The sequence below is a fragment of the Phyllostomus hastatus genome, unplaced genomic scaffold (assembly GCF_019186645.2).
Source record: "Phyllostomus hastatus isolate PE091 unplaced genomic scaffold, TTU_PhHast_1.1 phas_scaffold_177, whole genome shotgun sequence".
In the NCBI taxonomy this organism is placed as follows: Eukaryota; Metazoa; Chordata; class Mammalia; order Chiroptera; family Phyllostomidae; genus Phyllostomus; species Phyllostomus hastatus.
Window position 1 is genome coordinate 1,363,740 of NW_025334012.1, and position 12,436 is coordinate 1,376,175.

At 42.4% G+C, this 12,436-nt stretch overlaps 1 protein-coding gene across 9 annotated transcripts in view; it reads left to right on the forward strand.

Moving 5' to 3' along the window:
* The window catches only part of CTNND1 (catenin delta 1), a 48,393-nt gene that overhangs the window by 12,533 nt on the left and 23,424 nt on the right, over nucleotides 1-12,436 (forward strand). For 6 of the 9 annotated variants that reach the window (XM_045858405.1, XM_045858408.1, XM_045858407.1 and 3 more), the window contains exon 2: nucleotides 10,155-10,444. The exons of 2 other annotated variants lie outside the window; for them this stretch is intronic. In XM_045858405.1, the coding sequence (XP_045714361.1) occupies nucleotides 10,250-10,444 (195 nt within the window). In that variant the 5' untranslated portion in view covers nucleotides 10,155-10,249. Of the gene's footprint in view, nucleotides 1-8,851; nucleotides 8,966-10,154; nucleotides 10,445-12,436 lie in introns of all 9 variants that reach the window. One more of the 9 variants, XM_045858406.1, reaches the window with a different exon arrangement.

Genomic DNA, 12,436 nt, shown 5'->3' on the forward strand with positions numbered 1-12,436 from the left:
ATGCAGTGTTGGCTTGGGGCAGGGAGGAGGGTTGTTTTCCCGAACATGATAAGGAACTGAACAGGGCAAAGTGGGAGCTCTGGCTGGTGATTGGTAGACAGGATGCCCTGGAATGCGGTTGGCCTGCAGCCCAGAATCCAGCACTTTGTATTTGTTTGTTTCTGGGAGACTGTGGTCTGGTGCTACTGTGACAGGAAGTGAGAAAGCTGGGAGTGGGGAAACGGAGAGGGGCGATGTCTTTGTGGTTCTCCTGTGAAATCTCTTTGTCCCTGGAGAGCAGCTCTGCTGCAGGACTCTACTGAGAAGAGAGCAGCCTTTGTGTGTCTAATGGGTCTCAGAGCATCTAGCTACTCTGAGGGATTAGGGAGTGTGAATTCTGACTGTGGCATTTTGCATTTTAGCACTGAGTTATATAAATGAACTCAATCTCTTAGCATTGGGGATCTCCCTGAATTTTTGCACATATTACTATTATTTATAGACCTCTAGGAATTAATTATGAAAGGAATTCTAGAAGGAGATAGATGCTAATTTGTATATTTTTAAAAACTGTATATTGCAGATACCTTGTTGGTTCTGAAAGGCATTACTGAGGCTCTACATTCTAGGTATCATCCTTTGAGTTAGCACTCTATTACATCCAGAGCTGGAGAAACCTACCCATTCTTTGATTTCAGTATTTAGAGATACTGGCAAGTCTCTGTTTGCACATAACTAAGGAATGAACGTTGGTAGTTTTTCTGGGATTCTGCCCCCCTCCTTTGTCTAGACTGAAATAGCACCTGTAGCACTTCTCTGTTCCCCTCTGCCCCCAACCCCCCGTTGTTTTGTCTTTTCCCTGCCCTCCATTCCAGCTGTGAAACGGGCATCTCTTCTCACTTTGTGGATTGGGTGGCTGAGTCCTTAAACTTCTTGCCAAGCTGGCTAGCCCCTGAGCACACACACACAAACCAGCCTTTTATTTCTGGGAAGGACAGCTGCCCTAGAGGCAGATTGCTAACATACCTCTAGAACAATCCCTCCCCTCTGTTCGGATACTGGCTAGCACAATCTTTCCTGCTTCTAGTTCCTTCTGTTTTCCACCCCCAGCTCTGATCTCTGAGTTTGGTTTAGTGAGATGTCATATTAAATATGAGAGTAGAGATATTTGTGATTAGATTTTCTTTCTTGAGGTGGGAGTGATTAGAGAACATGGCACGTAGCTAGATTTCTAGAATAGCCCTTCTAGTAAAAAGTTCAGTGATTTTGTACAAAGTGGTACTACTTTTATCTCTCGTACCATCCCTCCTTAGTTCTTGTTTCTTGTAAAGTGTGAAATCTGATGTAGATTGCAAGCTCTTCTTCCCCAGAATTGAAAAAGGTCTCGTTCTTTAAAGTGAAGGGAAGACCAAAGGTTTAGCTGCCCCCACCTCACCCTTTCTCACCTCCCTCGCCTCCTCTCCCAGGTTTACTTTTGGTCAGCTCTATTGGTATTAGAATGCCCTTTAACCACAAGAAGCATAGAAAGTTCATACTCCTTTCATTCTGTCCAGGAGAAGGAACATGGACTTGGAGTACAACAGATGCTTTTCCAACACTTAACTAGTATGTGGCCTTGGGCAGGGTACTGAATGCTTCTGATACAATTCAGGGGTGTCAAACTCATTTTCACGGGGCGGGCCACATCAGCCTCGAGGTTTGCCTTTGAAGGGCCAAAATAATTTTAGGACTGTATAAATGTAACTACTCCTTAACTGTCAAGAAGTTGAAATTACATTAGGCCCTTTGAAGGCAACAGTGAGGCTGATGTTGCCCCTGGTGAAAATGAGCTTGACACCCCTGAGTTGTTAAGATTTTAATTAATTTATTTTTAGAGAGGGGGGAAGGAAAGGAGAAAGAGAGCAAGAGAACATCAATGTATGGTTGCCTCTTGCCCACCTCCCACTGGGGACCTGGGCCTGCAACCCAGGCATGTGCCCTGACTGGGAATCAAACTAGTGACCCTTTGGTTCTCAGGCCACCGCTCAATCCACTAAGCCGCACCAGCCAGGGTGACACCCCTGAGTTTTAAACTATGTATCAGATACATAGATTAGAAAGGGGCAAATAAAAAAAATAAAAAGGGGCCAATATTAACTCAGAGGTTGTTTAGAAGATTATGTGATAATTTATAGGGGAAGATGAATAATTAACAACTCACAACTTTTCTTTCCCTGTGTGGTCAGATTTTCTTTTATATAGGGAGAAACATTTCCTTTAGCTCTCTATCCTATAGATGAAATAGGACCTTCACATTTGCTCTGATTTCCTCATAGACTCACACCTTCTCTCTCTTTGTTGCTTGTCTCAGAAGGGAGCTGTATTCTAAACTTGTTGGAACAGATGTCTTTTAGAGAAGAAGGTGAGGGGGGAGAGAAATATTGATTTTGTTGTTCCACTTATTTATGCATTCATCGGTTGCTTCTTGTATGTGTTCTATGAGGATTGAACCTGCAACCTCCCGGTGTATTGGGGTGATGCTCTGACCAATTGAATTAACCTAGCCAGGGCTGGAGGGGATGTCTTGTTGCTCTTTTTAAAGAGGTTTGAGGAAGCAGGACTGTGTAAATATGACTCACTTATATGCTTCCAACTTTTCTAAGTGATCTTCAAACAGCGGGAAAGAGATGGTAGGAATGCCATTGACAGAAAGTAAGGGGGCTGGTGAGAAGCTGCCTCTTTAAAAAGAAGAATGTGAGCTCAGGTGGGTAATCTCTAGTAAGGTGAAGGTTAAGGTTTTTTCCCCATGAAAATGTTTTTTCTCCCTTAGGGTAAAGGAAGAGTAAGATATCCTGGTTAATTTTAGGATTTCTCTTTTATGACAAGAGTTAAATAAATACCTTTCTATTTTGATTAGACTTTTTCTTATTGTCCATTGTATACCTGACTCCCTCTCTTTTTCTCCTTTTTGTAAGAAGGGGAAAGGCAATTGGTCTCTCCCCTTCCTCCAGTCTGACACCTCCCTCTGTTTTTGCCCCTCCCTCTTATCTTTGTTTTCTTTTCGGCCTCTCCTAAAGCTTTGCTTTCTCCTTATAAGGCTAAGTGAGGCGCCTTTGGCAGGGTTGCAGCAAGGATGCAGGTAAGTAATTTAGTGTGTCTCAGACTCTCAGGATTCAGAGGAAATTTTGTATCGTCTGTCCCAGTGGAGGGCCTTGGAGAGGCCCTGGGTGCTGGGGGAGGAGAAGAAGGAGGCCTGGCCTGAGAGATCAGAAGGACTTGTTAGACCAGTCCTGTGTGTGTGTCATACATGCTCTAGAGAGAAGCAGGTTTTGTTTCTTCACGTACCCTTTCAGTCCTAGTCCCCCTCACTAGTTGAGAGCCACACCCTTTGCTTCAAAGCCAGTCCAGTCTTTAGCCATTTCAGTATGTTATCGTTTGCGGGGGGGGGGTCCCCAGAATACTTGGGAGGGCAAAAGAGAGCAAGAAAAATGTTCCATCTGGTTTCTGAATTTAAGGTTAAGGTGGTGGAGGTGTGTTTTTTATTTATTTCCCTTTTAAAGTCACAATAAAATTTTAAATCCTGACAGGTAACTTTGGGCCAGGTCAACCTCTTTTTAACAAGAATATTTAAAAAATTTTAATGTATTTATTTTCTTCCTTTTCTTTGAAACTCCAATCGGATAGAATACATCACTCTTTGCCAGAATTCCTTAATTCATCAAAGAGATTCATGGTGGGCACAGTGAGATCTTTGTAACAGTGAAAAATCCTTCAGTCAACCGTTTCGTCGACTGGGAGAAGGGGGAAAGGAGGGCCTGGTATAAAAGATCCACAGGGAAGTACGGAAACCGCTAACACCTAAACAAAGCCTTTTTTTGGGATATCCGTTTAGTAACTCTGAAAGTGCTCAGTTGAGATGAGATTGTGAAGTGAACCGAGTTCTCTTTTGCCCTGATGCAGCTCATGTCAGGTTCTTAGGCTTAGTGCAGGAGTGAGACTTCCCAGCCAAGGGAGAAATACTAGAATTGTCTGAGCTTCTAATGGTAGAACATCAGGTGATGGTGTTAACCTAGGCTTTGGACCTCTGGTAGTAAACACTCTTTGTGATAAGAAGCCATGGAAATACTATTGACAAAATATCTTCTTTTATTTTAAAAGTAAAATGGCAATTTTCTGTGCATGGATGAACAAGTGAAATAATTGCTTTGAATTCTGGGGCAAATGCCAGTTACGGCAAATGAATAATACATTTTAGGTATCTAGAAGACCTACCTTTCTTGGCTTGAATGTTTGTAATACAGTTTAATAGTGTTACAGGTGCTATATTTTATTGGTCAGTGTTCTTTAATAGGAGGGGGCTCAGTGTGCTTTAACAAGAAGCCATTTAAAATGGCTGGGATGTCACGGAAGAGAAGTTTTGCTTATCATTGATTTTAGAGGGAAAACATTTCTTTGTGACACTGGTTTTGATTTCATAATGAGTAAGTAGGAAGAAAGAAAAAACTGATTTTAGGGCTGGCTACAGAAGATAAAATTTCTTTCCTAACAACCCAAAGACTATTTTGGGGGTTTAGAATTTTCAGGACAAATAATTTTCCCTTTTTTCTGCAGAGGTTTGCTTGCCCAATTCTGGTCATGTCTTTTACATATACTTAACTGAATTGCAGGGAGGTATGATTGAGGTTTACAGTCACCCAGGCTAAAATTTTACGTATATTAGCCCATTAAAGCTAAACTCTGAAAAGTAGTAGAAATTGAAGCTTGCAGGGGTTATACCTTCTCTAAGATCTTACAACTAGTTTTTGGCAGAGTGAGGACTTGAAGAACTCCAGGTCTTTTGACCCCTAGTCTGGAGTTTGATATTGTTTTTCCCTTTGAGAATGTAAAGAATTCCTGTAGTTTACAGGGCTACTGTAGATGGGACAAGGTAACATGTGGAGACACGTGTGGTTTATTCAAAAGCCCTACCAACACCACCAAACCTCTAGTCCCTTGTGTTGCTATTTCTTGTAGTATTTGTATTAGCAACAACAGCTTTCTGTGCGTCAAGACGTTTTTCTTAGCACTTTATGTGGTTTGTCTCATTTAGTCCTTACAGCTACTCTGTATTTTATTTCTTCCATTTTTACAAAAAAGGACCCTGAAGTTTGTAGAGAGATTGTGGTACTTTGCCCAAAGTCATATAGGTAAGAAGCAATGAGGCTGGTATTTGAACCCAGTCAGTTTGATTCCAAAGTCTATATTCTTAATTGCTAAGAATTGTAACTCCAAATTATATTTCTACGGCCACTTCACAGCAGAACAAATCGTTATAGGGACTGTGCTATTGGCAAGTGATTTTTGCCCTGCTGTCTGTTTGGCATTGTCCAGCTGTTTGGTCCTTCTGGCTATTTGATTGAATTTAACTTTTTGTTTGGTATTCTTACATAGGAGACTGAATTTTTACCATTGTCATTGCTTGAATGCTGAGCCTTGTAGTAGACTCATAGGACCTATGACTTGTTAAGAATAAAACTAGTTATTCTCAGAAAAATCTAGTCTTAGGGGAATAGCAAGGTTCACGTATATGCATCCCCCCTTCACTTTGGGAGTTCCTTGATGGTATTTTTTTTTAAGTGAGAGCAAGTATAATTCATTTGAAAATATTAAGTGGCAAACCTGGAAAGGTGTTGTGTTGGCTTAGGCTCATAAGACCTTCCTGACTCTTAACTACCGAAGTCAGTTAAGCCCTGGTTGGTGTCAGTGGGTTGAGTGCTGGCCTGAGAACCAAAAGTGTTGCTGGTTCAATTCCCTATCAGGGCACATGCCTGCGTTGCAGGCCTGGTCCCCAGTAGTGGATAAGCGAGAGGCAACTATTCATTGGTGTTTCTTTCCCCTTCTCCCTCCCTTCCAATCTCTAAAAATAAATAAAGTCTTTAAAAAAAAAGTCAGTTAATGGTTTGCAGATTCTGGTCTATTGCATGTGTGTGTGTGTGTTTGTTTATATTTATATTTGATGTATATGGCATGTAGAAGGATCTTTCCTTAAGTGTCTGAGTTATGAGGCAGTATACTGTAGCTTGCCTTCATTCTCTTCCCTCAAGTATGCTTTCTTTTTCCTCCCATTTATTTTTGTTCTCCCACTTGTCTTCTGTGTAAACATATGGATGAACCTTTTTTTAAAAAAAGATTTTATTTATTTATTTAGAGAGAGGGGAAGGGAGGGAGAGAAACATTGATGTGTTTGCCTCTTGCATGCCCCCAACTGGGGACCTGGCCCACAACCCAGGCATGTCCCTGACTGGGAATCTAACCAGTGACCTTTTGGTTCGCAGGCTGGCACTCAGTCCACTGAGCCACACCAGCCAGGGCTGGATGACCCTTTAACCTGAAGATAAATGGAAACTTTTTCTTTTCCCTTTTTTCCTGTGATATAGGGGGAAAATGCTGACAAGGGTTGTAGGGGAGAGGGGCTGGACCATCCATCTTATACTGGACTTGTATTTTTTGGACTTGAAAGTGTGCAGTAGAAAGAGAACACAGTCTTTGGAATGGCATAGATCTGGGAATAACTTCAAAATTTACTATTAGCTGAGACCTTGGGTAATTTCTTCACCTAGAACCTGTTTTCTGGTTTGCAATAAAACTTCCGTAGGGTAGTGGTAAGGATTGCCAGGATAATAAATGTAAAACATTCAGTAATTGTTAGTTCTGTTCACATTAACTTTCTCCTTGGTAATAACCTGCAAAGGCCTTGAATAAGGAATCAAGAACTCATAGCAGAAGTGTAATGCGATGACTGCCAGGCCCTAGAGAAGCACCCTGTGTTCCAGAAACACTGGTCTAGGTGGGACCTCCTAGTAGATAGAATTGAAGTAGGCAAACCAGCTTATCCAGTCCTTAGAACCCAGTTATGCTCTTGATACAGTTAATTTCATCTACTAGTTCACAAAATAGTTTTGGGCTGAAGCATTACCATTAAGTAATGTAATTGGAAGATAGAAACTAGCTCTTGAAATAACTTAATACCTCATATTTGTATAACATACATTATCTCACCTGATCCTTATGGTACCTCTTGAGTTAGACTGGGCTGGTGGTATTGGCATCTTACAGATGAGAGCATGGCAGCGACTTACGGCCATTGTGGGCAAGTGGCTGAGCGAGGACTGGGACCCGACTTCTGAGTCCTATTCTGTTTCTACACAGCCTCTTCTACCCTCTTTCAGGCAGAAAAATCTACCCATGTTTTTAGGCCTAAGAATGCGATTTCTTTCTACTTAACTGTGCTGTCTTCAAATTAGAGCCAGGTGGTCAGCTTTTAAAGCCATGAAGACAGGCAAAGATATTGTTTCCTGACTTAGAGCCCTGGGTAGTTTCCCTCTATCCTTCCTAACTCCCTTGTTGAATTAAAGTCATGAGGGCAAAAAATGGCTGTTTATGTCAGGGTGACAGACAATTTCTGTGCACCAGGGAGTGTTGTCACTGTATGCTCCATAGTAGTGGTAGTTTGAGCTTTTATTAGCAAAGGAAATTACAGGGTGGAGGCTGCTAGAGTGGTAACTGCAGTTCAGGCCCTGTTGAAACCCAGAACTGGAAGAATCTCTCGTGAACTTAGAGTCCTCTTGGTGTGGAAGGTTCATAGGTCATTATACATAGCGGACAGGGCAAGTGCTTAAAATGAAGAAATAGAGATGAGAAGACAGCAACATTTTAAAAAAATAAGGGTACTTATTAAAGACATTTGAGTGGCCTGTTGGAATGTAGGGTAGGAGTATGAAAAAGTAACAATGGGCTTTGGACTGAAAGGAAGAACATAAGTTGATAAGTGATTATGGCAGGCCAGGGCGTCTGGAAGTAGGAGGAATTTATCTTTTTCTTTTTTTTTAATCCTCACCTGAGGAAATGTTTATTGATTTTAGAGAGGGAGGAAGTGGGGCAGAGAGAGAGAAAGAGAAAGAAACAAGGATGTGAGAAAGAAACATCGATTAGTTGCCTCCTTTATACACCCCAACCAGAGATTGAACCTGCAACCTTTTGGTGTATGGAATGATGCTCTAACCAACCGAGCCACCTAGCCAGGTCTGGAGGTAGTAGGAATTTAGAAAAGGGTTGCCACATTCTTGGATTTAGGGACTGGATTCACTGGAAGGAGTCTTAGTGATGGAAAGTTAATTAAGGAGTATATTGGGTATCTGTTTATCAGTTACTCTGGGTACTCTTGCTTGCTGAATGCTGCATATACCGGCATACCTCGTCTTACTGTACTTCACAGATGTTGTATTTTTTCACAAATTGAAGGCAAGACCCTTCACCAGCAAAAAGATTACAGCTCACTTTATAGCAGTGATCTGGAACTGAACTACAGTGTCTCCGAGGTCTGCCTGTACTCTAAGGCAGAGAGGCCCAAGTGTGCTTGGTGGGGCTCTGGAGAGCGTGGGAAAGGGAACTGAAGCAAAGCCTAGGCTAGTCTCCACATGTCTTCCCCACTACACTATTGCACTGGTTTCTCAATGTCTTTGTGGGCATGCTGGGACTGGGCTTTGAGGTTTCTGCCTTGGGGGCGGGAAGAGGGGGAAGGGCATTCCAACAGCATTTTTTTTTCTTTCTAATTTGGTTGCTTGGAAGAGGGGGTGGTAAATGAATTTTTATTCATGTTATAATCTCCTGGTTCTGTATATAAGTACAAGTAGAGGAACCTCTGATATGACAACTACACCCAAGGTCCAGGCATCTGAAAACAAAGTCCAAAGGGCATTTGTCCCATTAAGCAATTCCAAGTCATCTTTTCAGTTACTCCCTTCCATTCCCAGATTGTCTTTTTCCTAATACCTGCCCTTGCTCTTATTTTTTAATGCATTGGGTATATTTTATTTTCCTCTCATTTCCGTTTTTCCTCCAAATATTTCTGCAGCTCTCTCCTTCCTGCTTCCTCCTTGCTGTGGTGGCTGGGATGCTTCTCCCATGATTTTCTGAATCTAAACTGGGCTCTGTGTTAAAACAGTCACTTACGAACTTCTCTTAACAGGTGTGTATGAAAATATGTTTATTAAGAATAAAAACGTTTTTAAGTGGATTTTTTCTTGAGGGATTAATGAGAGGGTGGGGGAGAAGGTTTATTCTAAAACCTGCCTTTCAGCATGGTGTATTTTGGACTGGCTGTAAAGTCTGCTGTAGCCAGGATGCAAGAGCGAAACCCCATTAAGTCCAACAGTGTGGCTATAAATGCCCCTCCATTCACTAGCCAACTTGCAGTTTATGTAATATGGTATGGGGAACTCTTAATTTTTATTTAACTATCATTTATTGTATAAATATTAAATATAAACCTAGATATTTTGATATTATGCCGAGTTAGAATAAGTAAAGAGGTAAAATATATAGTCTGTTTAGAGCTTCTGTAGGATAACAGGTGTAGGAAGTGCTGGGCATTGATTTTTCTAGAGGTTATGATATGAAATAGTCTGAGGGACAGCTTCATAGTTTGAGTCTAATGTTCCTCTTTCTACTCCACAAAGAGCTGAAGGTCACTGAAAATTGTGCCTTTTTACACATAGTTGTTTTGGAATTCTGTTGCTTTCTTGTCTCTGTTAGCCAACACGCACACTTGCCCCCAATACTGTAGTATGGTTTTGAAACATAGAAAGGCCCCCTCATAAAGATACTAAATAGAGGGCCTTAGTTGTGTTTCCTGCCTTCATTGGTAGGAAGTATTTTTCTGCTTCCACTTCTTACTGGTATTTTAATTAGCATATTCTTTTAGTATGTTCAGATTTGGGAGAGATTTTAAGTTAAGATCTGTAACTGACCCTTTATCTGTAGAACTGGCCTGCTCCTGCAGGACAGCTTTTATCAGGTTTGAACAGCTTTAATAAAGTTAATGTCAGCAAAATTTTCCAGGGAGAAGGAATATAACTTTAACCTCATGTCATGACTACAACCTTTAGCCAAATTCTCCCTCTCCTGCCTATAGTGCAGAGACTTGGATCTAGTACTTTCCCTTTCAGTGGTTACTTCTGGAGGGGTGTTAAAGAAGGTAGAGGGCAAAGGCTCCTGCTTGAGCAGACACTGGTGATGGGCTCTCAGGCTTGGTGGTGGCTCGCTTTCTGCACTGCAGTAAAACCACAAGAGGGCATCTTTGGCTCTGGGGTGAATAATTCATCTGTCTCCTCTGACCTGTGACCTTTTCTCTCCTCTCTCTTACCTTCTCTCGGTAGTGTGAAGTGAGGGGGGCCTTCTCCCTCCTTCCTCCTCCTTCTGTGATCCACCTTCCTTTTTACCCTGCCCTGCGGCGGCTCTGCCCCTTACCTTCATGGACGACTCAGAGGTGGAGTCGACCGCCAGCATCTTGGCCTCTGTGAAGGAACAAGAGGCCCAGTTTGAGAAGCTGACCCGGGCGCTGGAGGAGGAACGGCGCCATGTCTCGGCGCAGCTGGAACGCGTCCGGGTCTCTCCACAAGATGCCAACCCACTAATGGCCAACGGCACCCTCACACGCCGGCATCAGGTAACCCCTCCCTCCATCAGACCTGCAGGTAGGACTTTGGCGTGGTCATAGAGAGGCTATGATTCTTTGTCAACTGCTGCCCTCATGGTGATGGGCTGTCCAGAGCCCATGCTTTATGACGAACCTTTACAAGGGTAATAAACACTGACTGAGAGATGGGTAATGTTGCTGCTGTGCTGAGTTGAGTGGACTTATCTCTAAAAGTATCCACCTGACTTCCTGTTGCTGGAGTGGGGTTCCTTGGTTGGGGTGCAGTTCTAGTAGTGGTATATGATATAGTTTGGAGCTGTACTCAGGTTACTTCAGTTTTCTATCCCCCCCCCTTTGATATCAGAAATTCAAGAAAGCAAATGCTTTCCTGAATTTAAATGAAGTGCTTTCCTGAAAGTGAATGCTTGTGGTTGGGGAAGTTGGGCACCTTGCACTCCTATCTCTGGTTCAGTCTCCTTCAGGGAACAGTCTGTACTCAGCAAGTGTGGCAGTGTCCATGAATTGTGTATTCCTGCTCCATATTGTTCCTATGTGCTCTTTTTGTTGGCTGTGCAAATCGGGTGTCTTGGAGGAAGGGTCATTGTTAATTTTGTTGGTTAGACTTGGAGAGGGAGCATCATTCTGCTATTTAACCCAAATAACCACAGGAGCCAGTGGTCTCTGGGTTGGCTGACTCTGTGATGTGACTTGGGACAGCTGGTGTTAGAAATAAGAAGTATCTTATGTTTCCTATGGTTTCTCTAGTCTGACTTTGCTATGATGTAATCTGTCTGGGGTTTTGTGTATTTGTATGTGGGTGTGATAGGCATTGCCTGATAGATTGCATCTGAAGAGATCTCTGGTGAGAACTAAGAACAGTGCTCATGCTTCAGTAGCCCTTTTTACTGATTATTTAATTATTTTTAAGGCAGAGAAGGTCCCTTATTGATGGGGAACCTGTTGAGTGAGAGGACAGAATTCTGATTGGTGGATGCTTGGGCATTTGGAGGCAGTGTGTTTGAAGGTTTCTAGGATTTTTATCAGAACCAGAATAGAGGATTAGGGATAAGAGGTAGATACTGAAAGGGGAGAGCAGGACTGCTTAGGCTTGGAGGTGGTGGGGAATTCCAGGGCTTGTAAATGCGTGGTCTCTCCCTTTTATTTTTAACTTCTGCTCAGCAATGAAACCACACCCGTCCTTCTTCCTGAAAATGTTTAATTTCCTCTCCCTGCAGCCTTATACGCTACGTAATGGGAGTAGGGTGAGGGAGGAATCTTCCAAGGTGGATCTCAAGGTATTCTATTGGAAGAGGAGCCGTTAAATGTATTTTTATATAGCATAATGTCAATAGATTATTTCCTGCTGTTTAAGACAGAACAACTTAAGGGCGACATTTGTGTTTTCTGGCTTTAATAATTGGTGATGAAGATATTGAGACATCTGTTTGCTTGAGGGGAGTTGGGGGTACTTGTTTTCTTCCTACTTGGAAAGAGAGACTCATAGTTCTTGCTTCTTTCTTTAAAAAGCCGCCTGGTATGGGAGTTTCCAGTGGTAGTGGAGCCTGAAGATGTGTGGAGCAATAGAGAACGCTTTTGGAAACTCCCCAACCTAGCCTTCCCAATTTTACTTATATTCTTGTGGCTTCCCAAACAGATTGTGTGCTGTGAAACGGTCTGAGGCTTTGCTGTTTACTCAGCAAGTAGTTTTTGAGTGCCCATTATGTGCCAGGCACTGTTTAAGGCACAAGGGGATGCATCATTGGACCAAACTGCCCCCCGTCCCCCCAAAAAACCATCTGCCCTCATGGAGCTTACATTCTTATGTTCCAGAAACCCAGTTAGTTACCTTGGTTCCAGGTCTGATTCCAGTTTTGAGAAAATGCTAAGACTAAGGAGTAATGTGGTTCTTTTATGAGTACTGACAGAAGGACTCCAGGCCACAAATATCTTCTTGAAAGCCCTTTTCCTGTTTGGAAAAAAGATCATTTGTGTTTGATAGAGCAAACGAAGGCCACAAAATGA